This window comes from Dendrobates tinctorius, unplaced genomic scaffold (genome assembly GCF_039654945.1).
Source record: "Dendrobates tinctorius isolate UK_male_01 unplaced genomic scaffold, ASM3965494v1 ptg000129l, whole genome shotgun sequence".
Lineage (NCBI taxonomy): Eukaryota > Metazoa > Chordata > Amphibia > Anura > Dendrobatidae > Dendrobates > Dendrobates tinctorius.
The window spans coordinates 33,074,619-33,090,287 of NW_027361797.1; the positions used below are offsets into that span (position 1 = coordinate 33,074,619).

General features: G+C 44.3%; 1 protein-coding gene across 1 annotated transcript in view; it reads left to right on the plus strand.

The window, feature by feature from the left end:
• XYLT1 (xylosyltransferase 1) overlaps nt 1-15,669 on the plus strand; it is a 378,224-nt gene that overhangs the window by 247,270 nt on the left and 115,285 nt on the right. Inside the window, exon 4 of the mRNA XM_073542934.1 lies at nt 878-1,080. Within this exon, the coding sequence (XP_073399035.1) occupies nt 878-1,080 (203 nt within the window). The remainder of the gene's footprint in view (nt 1-877; nt 1,081-15,669) is intronic.

The following is a 15,669-nucleotide window of genomic DNA, read 5'->3' on the forward strand; positions in this document are numbered from 1 at the left end:
ACTGTGTGATGAGGGCTTGTTCATGTGGACGGGGAGGGCCTGTAGCTATGGAGGGTGGGGTTGTTGCTATAGAGGGCATGTTTGGAGTAGAGTAGGAGGTTATGACTAGTTCTCATTTCAATGCCATAACACACACCCCCTTTGACATTGTGTTCAGAATATCTAGAAAACCGTGCAAACTAGTGACAGAAAGTAAATTACTTATTGTCATAATTCTGCAGCCCAGATGTGTACTGAGATTATGTGAAAAGCCCGGACAACCCCTTTAAATCGACCCTTTAAATATCCTGATGAAATTGCTTATACTCTCCAACATTTATACCTCAAATTCAAGACATTTAAAGGGATATTCAATTGTGTTCTATCTACAGGATTTTTGGTTACATTATATAATGGGAGTGGAGGGTAGGCAAGGATTAACCTTTGAGTCTCATTTATCCTCATTTATTTCTTAAAGCAGAGTGGCAGTGCACTTGCGCAATCATCGCTTCATTCTTTCCCTATCAGATTGCCGGAGAAAGCAGAGTGCACCGCTCTAGCAGACCCATAGAGAATGAATGAAGCGGCGGTCAAGCATTTGCACTGCTGCATCATTCTAATGGAGATAGAAGTGGCCATTACCAGTTATCAGTGGGGAACCCAGCAGTTGAAATCCTTGAGCCCCGTCCTTGTGGATACATGATAATTCCTTACAGTAAGGATACCCCTCCCCCAACCAGAATTACCAGCAAACAGTTGCATACTGCTTCTTTTATGGTCTGGTTGTAGCTTTTCCTGTACTTTTAGAAGCTTATCTTCATAGAAATTATTATATATATATATATATATCACAATTATATAGTACTTATCATTATTTTCTCCCTTTCTTTCTGTACAGAGGTCTAATTATCTACACAGACAAGTAGCCCAGTTTGCCAGTCAGTATCCCAATGTCCGAGTCACATCGTGGAGAATGGCTACGATATGGGGCGGGGCAAGTCTGTTATCCACATACCTGCAAAGCATGAGAGATCTGCTGGACATGTCAGATTGGTCGTGGGACTTTTTCATCAATCTGAGTGCTGCTGATTATCCAGTCAGGTACAGTATTTCCTTTTTGCTATATAAAACTTTATAGAAATCAGTCAGAGGCGAGGTCCCACGGTGCAAAAACACAACGGATATTCTGCTGCACCTTGCGGCACAATGATTAACTATTCTATGGAGCTATGATCTGTTGTTGAAGCGCTCGTGTTTGACTCCACTGTGAAATATACTACATGTTCATATTTTTCATTATTTAGGACTTCACTAGCTCAATACAACCCTTCAGTTCATATGGTTCTGGGTTTTTTCATGCCTTGACCTTCCTTTATTTTTTATGATTTATAACATGTATCATAAAGCTTGTGCCCATATGTATTTATAGATAGATACATAGATAATAGATATTTAGATAGATAGATAGATAGATAGATAGATAGATAGATAACAGAGATGGACAGATACATGGATGTTCGGATCTGCCAGGTTTGGCCGAAGAGTTACAAAAATTTTGGGTGTGTGTAGCAGAACAGGACTTGGACCCCATTCACTTGAATGGGAGGTCTGAACATCCAGTGTTTGCTGCCTGTAATGTGCATGACAGCGCGGCAAACACCGCTTCTGATCGGCAGGGAAATGATTCCCGTCGGTCAGAGAGCTGCGGTTCCCATGCTGTCAAAAGTCAGCGTGAGTGCTCAGCTGTGATCGGAGATATAAAGTTTACCTCCGGTCACTGGTGTTGGTTGATGGGACTACTGCTCCCATCAGCCGATGCCTGTTGCCGCTAATTGCAATGAGAGCAGGAGCGGCGGAAGGGAGTATTCATCAGCCGCTCCTGCGCTGTAAATAAATAATTTAAAAAGCGGAGTGGGTTCCCCTGTATTTTTGCTAACCAGACAGACAAAACTCACAGCTGGGGGCTGCATCCCTCAGCTGTCAGCTTCAGCAAGGCCAGTTAGCAAGAATAGAGACGTTCCCACACTGTTTTTTTTAATTAGTTAAATAAATACTTATAAAACAACGGTGTGGGGTCCCACCCTCATTTTTGACAACCAACCTTGCTAGAGCAGACAGTTGGGGGCTGGTTGGGGGTTGGTATTCTCAGGCTGGTAAGGGGCCATGGATATTGACACCCCCCAGTCTAAAAATAGCAACCTGCAGTTACCCAGAAAAGGCACATCTATTAGATGCGCCAATTCTGGCGCTTGGCCCGGCTCTTCCCACTTGCCCTGTAGCGTTGGTAAGTGGGGTTCATATTTGTGGGGTTGATGTCACCTTTGTATTGTCAGGTGACATCAAGCCCACAGCTTAGTAATGGAGCATCGTCTATAAGACACCTATCCATTACTAATCCTATAGTTATATGGTAAATAAAGATACAGCCAGAATAAAGTCCTTTATTTTAAATAAAACTAAACACAGATTTCCATTTTTATTTTAACGCCTAATTCCAGCGAAGCCCTCGATCTCCTGTAATAAAAGTAAAGTAAAATAACAACAATATACCATACCTGTCTGTCGTTCTGTCCCACGCCGTAATCAATGTCTGTGGGATAAACAGTTTTCAACCTGGACAGAGCCAAGATGTGACAGTCCAGGCTGAGAACCACTGGTGACTGAACGGCTGCGAGCGCAGCCTCAGAGTCCAGTGGTGACATCATCAAGGTTACATCCGGTCACTGAGGCTCCATTCCCAGCCGGGCTGAACTGCCGTGACCTCGGTAACACCCCCCGCTAGCACCGTGAGAGTTTTTATATATATATGCAAAAGTCTTCGATATATTGGCACACTAATTATTTGATTTAATTTTCTCTTTTGTTCATTCACTTTGAATTTTGCTAAAGGTAGTGTGTCTCAACAGGTTTTTGCTATTTAGACCAGGATCACACTTGCGAGAAACTCGCACGTGTCTCGCACCTCAATACCCGGCACTGCCGCCGGCACTCGGGACCGGAGCGTTCAGCTGCATAGAGATATATGCAGCCACACATTCTGGTCCCGAGTGCCGATTGAAGTGCCGAATATTGAGGTGCGAGACACGTGCAAGTTTCTCGCAAGTGTGATCCCAGCCTTAATGTGAGACCAGCATAATATAGAGCAAGAGACCCTGATGTATGAATTATTAAGTTTTATGTTATCGTTTCAATACAATTAGTGTTTTATCAGCCGGACTAGGTCTCATGTCAAGGTCAGTCAGGCTAATATGTGTAACCTTTCTTACATCTCTGATTGGCAGCTTTCTGTCTATGCACAGGGTACTCAGAAAGCTGACAATCAGCGGTGTGGGCGGGGTTATACACAACTCAGCATCTGACCACTCCTACATTTCCAGCAGAGAAAACAGGGATTCTATAAAAACTGCACCAAGCAGCCCAGTAAGTGACACATTTCCGGAATCAGGCTCTCTGCCCCTACATTATACTGCTCTCAGATTACATAGCAAAAACCTGCTGATATATTCCCTATAATTGATAAAAATAAACTTTTAACATTTCTATTTTTGAAAGTATTCTTACTTTGCATAATTTTTTCGCATCTGCCTAAAAGTTTGGCACAATACTGTATATATATTAATATCATAGTATGCGCTCTAAGTATTTATAGTATATTTTATGATATATAATACGAGCCGCTTTTGAGTTTAGTCTAGACTATAGTTATTGTTTCAAACCCTCAGCTGTGAGAAGAATTAGGTCTGGGCAGTTTTCAGCATCTACATGTGAAGGCGATTGCACCTGTTCATGGGCAGAGAGCAGAAACTTTGAGAAAACTTGTGAGAATTCCAATGGCAAAGTATAGAAGAAACTAGTACAGGTTTTTATTATACAGTGGATGCCCCTTGAAAATCTCCACATGTGAAAATAACTGGAGATTACGTCCTCCTTGATGTACAGGAAGTGACAGCCATAACCAACCATCCATTACTGATCATCATAAGTCACTGAGATCTCTCTTCTGTCAGACCCTAAGTGCTCCAGGGGGCTTAGCGGTTTTTACTATTTTCCAGTACATAAATGACTGCGGTTAAAATTGTAGTCTTTGTTCTTTTTGAGTGTCTAATTATTGTCATTATTTGGTAAGATCCGACTTTTAATTTTAAGCTAAGCTGCATGGGAAACTTCAACCACAAGAATATTTTTTTTTAAATCCCAACCCAAATATTTTGTCAAATGGATTCAAATCCATTTTAATGTAAGGCATCAAAGCATGGTGAGTTATGTCTTGGTGAGTAAGGTAATCTGTCACTACTTTTTTGCTACCTCATGTGAGAGCATCATGATGTAGGGGCAGAGATCCTGATTCTAGTGATCTATCACTTACTGGGCTGCTTGCTGCTTTTTGATTAAAACTGCCATATCTACTGCAGATCTAGCATGAATGTTGAGCTCTGTATAACCCCGCCCACATCACTGATTGGCATTTCTCTGTGTACATTGTGCATAGGCAGAAAGCAGCCAATCAGTGGTGTGGAGCGGGGTTGTACTACATGGCAAGTGATAATCCACTGCTGATAAAACTGTGATTTTCTGAAAACTACAGCAATCACTGGAATCATGTTCTCTGCTCCTGCATTATAGTGCTATCAGACTATGCAACAAAAACCTGCTGACAGTTTCCTTTTAAAGTGTTCCTTAATCAAAAAATAGTTGTGTTCCAGCCTACAATGCCACCCTCTGTTAGTCCATTGCTCCATTCACACAGGGGATTCTTGGAACCCCGATTCCTGGTTGTGTGGGGATGCCACTAGTCAGACCCCCATCGATTATACATTTATCACCTTACCTGTTGATACCTGTGGGCCAAACCTTTAAAGTAGCCAATAAGACTCCCTAGTGGCGAATTATAATGGTGAACTCTATTAATGGGCTTGCCCCTTTTTGATAACCCATGTCTACAAGGGCACCAGTGAAATAGGACCTATCACCAAGTCGACAGTAGACATTTTTTGCATCTATTTTATCCCCGCTGCTCTTCTGAGTATTCTGGTTTTCCTTTTTCCAAAGCCTGCCATACGGTGAGATATGGGCCTTTTTTATTCAGTGCTCATTTTTATGGTTTTTACAAAGGGGTGTGGCTCACATGGTAATAATGCAGAGCAGATTAAAGACACACCCCTGAGGTTCCTGTGACAAAAACCCCATTCGGTAAGGGGGCCATAAGATTCAGTAACAAATGGAGAGGACAATATCTCTGGAACTGTAAAAACAATACCAGGATAACAGCGGAAAAGGCATAAGAGCAAAAATTGGCCACTTATGACCTTTAATGACTGCCTGAACCAACCCAACAATCAAAAGGCAATGTGGGAGCTGATTGTGACCACCTGGCATTATAGCTTGTCTGCCATCTTTTTCTGAAATGGATAACATTTTTTTCAACCTTAGTATTGGGCTCTGAAATGCCCTTTGCATGTGCGCCACCACTCCATGCCTTGTCTACGGGACTTCGGGAGATTGTTGAATGCTGCATCCATTGTCCTACAGAGCAGCGGCGTACCTGCCCTGCAACCTCTACATTGTAACGGGACAAGGAAATTAAAAGTCCTAATGAATAATTACATCTTTGTAAGAAATGTCCTGTTTGGACAACCCCTCTCGAGAAGGCCCCACATTGACTAGCTTATCGATAGGGAAATGCGATGCTGGAGCTGCCATTTCTGAACCCTTCCACCGAACCCATATAGAAAGAACAATGCTCCTACCATCCAGAACTTACCAGAAGTTAACCAATCAGTGTCCATCCACAAACGCATTCATCTTTTTCTTAAAGGGTCCAAAATCTTTCTATAAATATGGACCTGGGCACCTATTGTGGATGGAGATCTGAATTCATGAGATTTTCGCATGGCCAAGTTCATAAATGTCTTCAAGAAGGATTGTGCCATAATCAGTTTGAGAACAGTCGACTCTTGGATCCTTTGAGATGATCGTCCTACCTTAGTTTTATCGAATTCATTGATACTGAAGGAAACTAGTTTGATATTTTCCACCATGTTGGATTTTCCTTGCTTAAGGCATGAGCTGCTGTGACTAAAGCTTACACCACAGGCGGTGGAGATAACCGCAGAGAATAGAAAGCTGTGACACAGTGTCTGTAGTCACTGTCTTAAGGTGTTGCCTAGAGCACTTCATATACTCAAAGCTGTCCCAATAGACTGAGTCTGGAAGATTATAAGAGCAAGATATGTTTTTGCATTTTTATAGTAGATATATATATACGGCTCAAAAAAATAAAGGGAACACTAAACAAATTTTTTGAGCAGTATGTATATATATATATATATATATATATATATATATACACAGTCATATGCAAAAGTTTGGGCACCCCTATTAATGTTAACCTTTTTTCTTTCTAACAATTTTGGTTTTTGCAACAGCTATTTCAGTTTTATATATCTAATAACTGATGGACTCAGTTATATTTCTGGATTCAAATAAGGTTTATTGTAGTAACAGAAAATGTGCAATCTGCATTTAATCAAAATTTGGCTGGTGCAAAAGTATGGGCACCCTTATCATTTTCTTGATTTGAATACTCCTAACTACTTTTTACGGACTTCCTGAAGCACTAAATTGGTTTTGTAACCTCATTGAGCTTTGAACTTCATAGCCAGGTGTATCAAATCACGAGAAAAGGTATTTAAGGTGGCCACTTGCAAGTAGTTCTCCTATTTGATTCTCCTATGAAGAGTGGCATCATGGGCTCCTCAAAACAACTCTCAAATTATCTGAAAACAAAGATTATTCAACATAGCTTTTCAGGGGAAGGATACAAAAAGTTGTCTCAGAGATTTAACCTGTCAGTTTCCACTGTGAGGAACATAGTAAGGAAATGGAAGAACACAGGTACAGTTCTTGTTAAGCCCAGAAGTGGCAGGCCAAGAAAAATATCAGAAAGGCAGAGAAGAAGAATGGTGAGAACAGTCAAGGACAATCCACAGACCACCTCCAAAGACCTGCAGCATCATCTTGCTGCAGATGGTGTCACTGTGCATCGGTCAACAATACAGCGCACTTTGCACAAGGAGAAGCTGTATGGGAGAGTGATGCGAAAGAAGCCGTTTCTGCAATTACGCCACAAACAGAGTCGCCTGAGGTGTGCAAAAGCATATTTGGACAAGCCAGTTACGTTTTGGAAGAAGGTCCTGTGGACTGATGAAACAAAGATTGAGTTGTTTGGTCATACAAAAAGGCGTTATGCATGGAGGCTAAAAAACACAGCATTCCAAGAAAAACACTATTTTTATGATGCTGCAGGTCTTTGGAGGTGGTCTGTGGATTGTCCTTGACTGTTCTCACCATTCTTCTTCTCTGCCTTTCTGATATTTTTCTTGGCCTGCCACTTCTGGGCTTAACAAGAACTGTACCTGTGTTCTTCCATTTCCTTACTATGTTCCTCACAGTGGAAACTGACAGGTTAAATCTCTGAGACAACTTTTTGTATCCTTCCCCTGAAAAGCTATGTTGAATAATCTTTGTTTTCAGATCATTTGAGAGTTGTTTTGAGGAGCCCATGATGCCACTCTTCATAGGAGAATCAAATAGGAGAACTACTTGCAAGTGGCCACCTTAAATACCTTTTCTCATGATTTGATACACCTGGCTATGAAGTTCAAAGCTCAATGAGGTTACAAAACCAATTTAGTGCTTCAGGAAGTCAGTAAAAAGTAGTTAGGAGAGTTCAAATCAAGAAAATGATAAGGGTGCCCATACTTTTGCACCAGCCAAATTTTGATTAAATGCAGATTGCCCATTTTCTGTTACTACAATAAACCTCATTTGAATCCAGAAATATAACTGAGTCCATCAGTTATTAGATATATGAAACTGAAATAGCTGTTGCAAAAACCAAAATTGTTAGAAAGAAAAAAGGTTAACATTAATAGGGGTGCCCAAACTTTTGCATATGACTGTATATATATATATATACTGTATGTGTAGATTTAAAAATAGACTACATATACATAGGTATTGGGACATTTATACATTATACCTATGGGAGCTTTGATGGCTACATCCATTGCCGTTATTACAGAGTTGGTTCCCCTTTTATAGCTATAAGAACTTCTACTCTTCCGAGAAGACTTTCTACAAGATTGTCCTTGGGAATTTTTGCCCATTCGTCTCGAAGAGCATTTGTGAGGTCAGACATTGGTGTCGCATGAGAGTGCCTGGCTGGTAATCTCTGTTCTAGTTCATCCCCAAGATGTTCAATAGGGTTGAGGACAGGAATATGTGCAGCAGTCAAGTTCTTCCACACCATCTCCTCCCATCCTGCATTTTTAGACCTGGTTTTGTGCACTGGAATACAGTCGTGAGGAACAGAAAAGACCTTTCCTCAAACTGATCCCACAAAAGTAAAGGCATACATTTTGCCAAAACGTCGTGTATGCTGAAACATTCAGACTTCTTTTCACTGGAACTAAGGGGCCTAGATCAACCTTTGAAAAACAACCTCTTAGGCTGGTTTCACATTTGCGTTTTTTTTCGCGGTAATTTAGCGCTAAATAGCGCATGCGTTTTTTTTCCTATACTTTGCATGGGATGCGCTTATGTGCGCATACACATGCGTTTGTACGCGTTTTACCGCGCATGCGTTTTTTTTGCGGTATGCGCTCGGGCGCACAAAATGCAACTTGTTGCATTTTTTGTGCGTCCGATTTGCCTCAAAAAAACGCATGCGCGCGCAATGCGTTTTTTTACAGCAAGACACCCATTATAAGTCTATGGTGAGCATATGTGCGCATTGGCATGCTTATGTATGCGTTTTTTTGCACATGCGTTTTTTTTTTTAACATTAGTTTAGACAATGGAATTTAGGGGTTTGGGTAAAGTTAGGGTTAGTTAAGGGGGTTTAGGGTTAGGGTTAGGGTCAGGGTTAGGGTTAGGGTTAGGGTCAGGGTTAGGGTTAAATATGGTTTGGTTAAGGGTTAGGGTCAGGGTTAGGGTCAGGGTTAGGGTTAAGTATGGTTTGGTTAAGGGTTAGGGTCAGGGTTAGGGTTAGGGTTAGGGTTAAGTATGGTTTGGTTAAGGGTTAGGGTCAGGGTTAGGGTTAGGGTTAGGGTCAGGGTTAGGGTCAGGGTCAGGGTTAGGGTTAAGTATGGTTTGGTTAAGGGTTAGGGTCAGGGTTAGGGTTAGGGTTAGGGTCAGGTTCAGGGTTAGGGTTAAGTATGGTTTGGTTAAGGGTTAGGGTCAGGGTTAGGGTCAGGGTTAGGGTTAAGTATGGTTTGGTTAAGGGTTAGGGTCAGGGTTAGGGTTAGGGTCAGGGTTAGGGTCAGGGTCAGGGTTAGGGTTAAGTATGGTTTGGTTAAGGGTTAGGGTCAGGGTCAGGGTCAGGGTTAGGGTTAAGTATGGTTTGGTTAAGGGTTAGGGTCAGGGTTAGGGTTAGGGTCAGGGTTAGGGTCAGGGTTAGGGTTAGGGTCAGGGTTAGGGTTAGGGTTAAGTATGGTTTGGTTAAGGGTTTGGGTCAGGGTTAGGGTTAGGGTCAGGGTTAGGGTCAGGGTTAGGGTTAGTAAAGTCATGGTTTGGGTTAGTGTGAGGGGCCACCTAATGTTGGAAAAAAACGCAAACGCGGTAAAAACGCACTAAAAACGCATACAAACGCTTAAAAACGCTGCGTTTTTTTCATGCATGCTCATAAAAATGCTTGAAAAAAACGCAGCAGTTGTATGCTTTTGTATGCGTTTTTCAATGCGTTTTTTTGCGGGAAAAACGCGCTGCAAAAAAAAGCAAGTGTGAAACAGGCCTTAGCAATATCACTCCTCCACCAAACTTTACAGATGGCACAATGCAGTCAGGGTGGTGACGTTCTGCTGGGATTCACCACACTCTGACGTATAATAATAATAATAATAATCTTTATTTTTATATAGCGCTAACATATTCCGCAGCGCTTTACAATTTGCACACATTTTCATCACTGTCCCCGATGGGGCGCACAATCTAAATTCCCTATCAGTATGTCTTTGGAGTGTGGGAGGAAACCGGAGTGCCCGGAGGAAACCCACGCAAACACGGGGAGAACATACAAACTCCTTGCAGATGTTGTCCTTGGTGGGATTCAAACCCAGGACCCCAGCGCTGCAAGGCTGCAGCACTAACCACTGAGCCACCGTGCTGCCCACCAGATAGAGAGCCAGTGATTTTTCACTCCATCAAAACACGTTTCGCCACTGCTGCAGACTACAGTGGCTACTGCTTTACTCCACTCCATCCATCACTTGACATTGTGCTTGGTGATGTAAGACTTGCATACAGCTGCTCGGCCATGAAGCTCTTGTTGCAGTTTTTGTGCTGATGTTAAAGAAGTTGTCCACTACTTAGACAACTTCTTCTCATACCCATCAGTTGGCCCCCATAAAATAATAACATTTATACTCTCCTCCTGTGCCAGCTCTATGCCCGCGGTGTCGACACTCTCTCTTGGGACTCATCTGAGGTTGTTGTAACATATGACGCCGGCGCCCAATCAGCGGATCTCGGGCTTCTTCCTGCTCAATTCGACAGAAAGCACGGATGGGCGCTGATTGGGCGTTGGCATCACAACAACCGCACGCGAGCCCCAGGATAGCAAGTGCCGACACAGCGGGAACATCGCCGGCATGGGAGTTGAGTGTAGGGGTTATTATATTATCGGCCCCAAACATTTTGATCAAGAAGGGGTTATCCTTGTAGTGGACAACTCCTTTAATGCCGGAGGTGATTCAGACTCTGCAGTTATGCAGAGAATTGGTGACTTTTATGTCCTCTGCTCCTCAGCACTCGGTGATCCAGGTCTGTGACTTTTCTCGGCTGCCGTTCTAGTCTTCCGCTTTCCAAAATTGCCGTTAGAAGGTGATGATGAAATATTTTGTAAGGAAGACATTTCATGGACTATCTTTTAACACCGGTGATTCCTGTTCCAGAATTGCGCTCGTATCAGTAAAGCTCTTTCGAAATGTTAGTAAGGCCTCTTTCACACATCAGGTTTTCGCCGTCAGGCGCGATCCGGCGCTTTTGACAGAAACCGGATCCGGCGAAATGCAATGCCGGATCCGGTTTCCCCCCATTGACTTGCATTTGCGCCGGATCGCTCCGGATGGCCATGCGTTTCATCCGGTTTTCGCCGGATCCGGCAATGTGTCGCAATGTGTCGCGATCCGGCGTCTGGAAAAAACGTCTACTGTAACGTTTTTTGTCTCCGGCGAAAAAGCCGGACACGCCGGATCCGGCGCGTCCGGCTTTTTCACACAATGAAAGCCTATGAGCGCCGCAATGCGCCGGATCCGGCAAAAGCCGGATCCGGCGGCCGGATCCGGTTTTTTGGTCTGAGCATGCTCAGTAGCTCTGCCCACAAGACATATATAAAAGCAAGACAGTGGGACCCACAGCCACACCCAACATGCCACCCAAGACAGCAACCAGGCGCAGGAGAAGGCAGGAGACATCTGCAGCAGCACCATCAGCATCACCCCAATTGGAGCAGCATGCTGAACAACGGGAGGGGAGTCCAGCAGCAGATGAGAGACGGTAATTATCAAATCACCCATTCCTCCAAACTAGGGCTATTGAATATCAAGATATTCATTGGCCCTTTGTTTCTCTTTATTCAACAGCCGCCCAATAGATGCAGCAGCAGCAGCAGCAATGGCAGCAGCTGGAACACCACCCACAGGCATGGAGTGTGGCCACCAGGAAGACAGCACATCATCTTCTGGGAGCCCTCCCTCGCATCGTCAGCGTTTGACGGTAAGTTTTTATTTCCAAAATCCATCTTCTCTGTAATATATGTCTATTCATGGCCTTTTATTTCAAAACAGGAATCACAAGATGAAGAGGAGCTCCCAGAAGAAGAAGGAAGGGGTGGACAGACACCTGGAGTGGGCTCACAATTGGTAAGTTTTTTGCATCAAACGCAGAAACACAACATCACACTACACACAACACATAGAAAACAATGTTCTGCAGACCACACACAGCAAACAAATGCCTACATCCAAAGACATAACTTTTTTTGTTTTCTTCTCTAGTCTTCCCAATCTGGTGCTTGGCCAAGAGGTCTTCGCAGTGCCTCCCAGGGTCGTCGGCGACAGCAACGCGGCGGTCACCAGCGTGTAAGTATAAATATTTTTGCTTTGTTTTTTTGCACTTTTTATTTCATTTCTTTTGTGGAGGCTAATTATGTTATTTTTGTCTTTTTCTTTAACAGCCTTCACAGCGTGCTCCCAACTCTGACGGTGAGGATGGAGGGATTGATGTGGACCGCCTCATCGATCTCGTCAGAGAAAGGGAGCCGCTCTGGAATATGGCTGACCGCCGCCACGCTGACCTGATCGTTACCCGATGACTCTGGGAGGAAATCTGTTCGCTCCTTGTGGGCCGCTGGGAGGACCTCGATGTTCGGGCCCAGATTACAGAGCGTAAGTATATACAGTACCGGTTGCTTGATTTAAACCAGTGTTTCCCGAACTCCAGTCCTCGTGGTCCCCACGGATCATGTGTTCAGGATTTCTATTTACTATGGAAATCCTGAAAACATGACCCCTGGGGACCATGAGGACTGGCGTTTGGGAAACACTGATGTTGTATACTAACCACTCCTTTCTCGTTTCAGGGAACAGAATTGTGAATCGGTGGCGGTCTGTGAGAGATCGTTTCAAGAAGGAGTTCAATAAAGAGATGCGGGCCCCGAGTGGATCTGGAGGACGCAGGAGCAAGTACAAGTACGCAGAAGCCCTGTCGTTCCTCCGGGAAACAATGGTCACCAGAAGGTAAATATTACACACCACATGTGAAAAAAAATGTTAGATGTAAATTTTTTTTTCAGCCAGGGCCATACCATGTCAGTATTTTAATTGTTTTTTTTTCTCTTTATTCCACAGCACGGTGAGCAGCACTCGGGAGCCGGCACGATTGGACCCTTCTGAGGCGATCCCTGAGGAGACCGGCACCGAGGGACACTTCGACCGCCCCGGTACATCTGCACCTTCCCAGCCTTCCAACACATTCGACCCATCTGTCCCATCCACCAGCACAGGAGCATCGTGGCCGCCTACATTACATGAAGCTGCTGGTGAGGAGATCGCTTTCCCTTTACCCCACCCTTCTGCCCCTGCCACCTCTAGTACACCTGCGGGTACTGGGCGGCAGCGGCAGAGGGGTCAGGAAAAGACTTATGCGCCAGAGTTCTTGCATCTGAATGCATCTTTCCAGAACTGTCTAAAAGTCTTGTCAGAGCAAATCTCCGCAGGCTATCAGCAGATCAACTCCAGCATTCTGGAGGTGAAGACACTTCTGCAAACCATGCATTCAGAAGCAAGATCTTTGCCAAACCACACCTTTTTCAGGTCTGTTGTGGAGCGCATGGAAACGCTCTCTCCTGCCCAGCAGATGCATGTAATGCATTCATGCCACGCTGCTCTCCAGCAAGTTACCTCCCAACCTCCTCCTCCTCCCACCACAGTAGTTCCTCCACCTGCACCCCCTCCAGCCACTTTCCATCCTCCCCCTCCTATTACATCTACACCCCCTCCAGCCACTTTCCATCCTCCCCCTCCTATTACATCTACACCCCCTCCAGCCACTTTCCATCCTCCCCCTCCTATTACATACCATCCACCTCCAGCCACTTTCCATCCTCCCCCTCCTATTACATACCATCCACCTCCCCAGCACCATCCACCTCCCCAGCACCATCCACCTCCCCAGCACCATCCACCTCCCCAGCACCAGCAACCTCCCCAGCACCAGCAACCTCACCAGTACCAGCAACCTCCACAGTACCTGCAAACTCCCCAGTACCAGCAACCTCCCCAGTACCAGACATCTCCCCACTTCCAGCAACCTGCCCTGTACCAGACATCTCCCCACTTCCAGCAACCTGCCCCGTACCAGACATCTCCCCACTTCCAGCAACCTGCCCCGTACCAGACATCTCCCCACTTCCAGCAACCTGCCCCGTACCAGACATCTCCCCACTTCCAGCAACCTACCCCGTACCAGACATCTCCCCACTTCCAGCAACCTGCCCCGTACCAGACATCTCCACACTTCCAGCAACCTGCCCCGTACCAGACATCTCCCCACTTCCAGCAACCTGCCCCGTACCAAACTCCTTCCCCATACAACTTGCCATCAACATCATCTGCTCCTACAGTCCCTGCCCAACCCTCCACTCCACCACCCACCACCTCTTCTGCTTCCCACATGTCCACCCATTCTGTAGTTTTTTCCACACCTTCACCTCTAACTGTTCCTTCCCCACCACGATCCCAGTCCTCTCTCCACACTCCCAGTGTCGAAGTGTCCCGCAGCCCCTACAGCAGTATTTCCACCACACACTACACAGATTTATAATGTGTGTATTTAAATAAAAATGACCAGTTTTATGGTTTCAGTTTTATAGTTTCAAAGTTTTATTAAACAAGTTTATTAAAATTTTAAAAAAGTTTACTAAAAAAAACATTTTTCAATAAAAGTTAAATTATTTTACACTGGTTGTCTGTCATTTCTTTCTGCGGCGAAAAAGGTTAAATACAGGGTATTTAAAAGGTGAAATGGTATTCAAAACTAGGTATATAACTGTGGGTAAATTTTAGCTTTTTGCCACAGTTGTGTTCCTGGTTGTGTTTGAAGCAAAGTATTTCACCTAAAAAGTTGTGTTTATTGTTGGTGACTTCATAACAATGTACACAACTTTTGTTAAAAGGTGAAATACTTTGCATAAAACACAACCAGGTACACACCTGTGGCCTAAAGCTAAAAATAGAGACCATGACAAGATAGCCAACTTTGGTTGGCAAAGGTATATACTGTTGGTCCAGAAGGTACACAAGTTTGGTTGGGCACAAATCTTTCACACTCTGTCATCCTGCCAGTGTACTCTGCCTTGAGGTGACATAAAGTATAGTGCAAAATTGTCCCTCATTACTGAAACCGTCACAGAACTTCTAGTGGTAATGTCATGGTAATCTTGCAAGGTGGTTTCTTCAGAGGTGTCCTCAATGGAAATGGGTTCCTTGCAGATAACAAAATTGTGGAGTACCACGTGCGCTTTGATCACCTCGTCCACAGTTTCTGTCTTGAGGTTGATCGCAGTCAATAGGACCCGCCATTTGGCTGTCAGAATACCAAAGGTACATTCAACCATTCTTCTTGCTCTTGTGAGGCGGGTAATTAAAAATGCGTTTTGGTCTTGTCAATCCTCTGCTAGAGTACGGTTTCAAAAGGTGTTCTGACAGCTGGAAGGCTTCATCCCCTACACAGACAAATGGCATAGGTGGACCAGATGTTTGCGGCAGCGGTCTAGGTGGTGGGAACTGGAAGGTGTTTCCATACAGTTTACGCCCCATGGCAGACAGTTTGAAAACTTGAGAGTCATTGGAGCGGCCATAGGCCCCAATATCAACCGCAATAAATTTGTATTCCGCGTCAGCGATGGCCATGAGGACAATTGAAAAATATTTCTTGTAATTGAAATATTCCGATCCCGATCCAGCTGGCTTTACAATGCGGATATGTTTCCCGTCCACAGCGCCCAAGCAGTTTGGAAACTGACATATCTGTTGAAACTTGTCAGCAATTTCAATCCACCTCTTTGTTGTGTGCTCTGGTAAAAACTCTTCAGCTAAGGAGTCCCACAGTGCACGGCATGTGTACTTCACA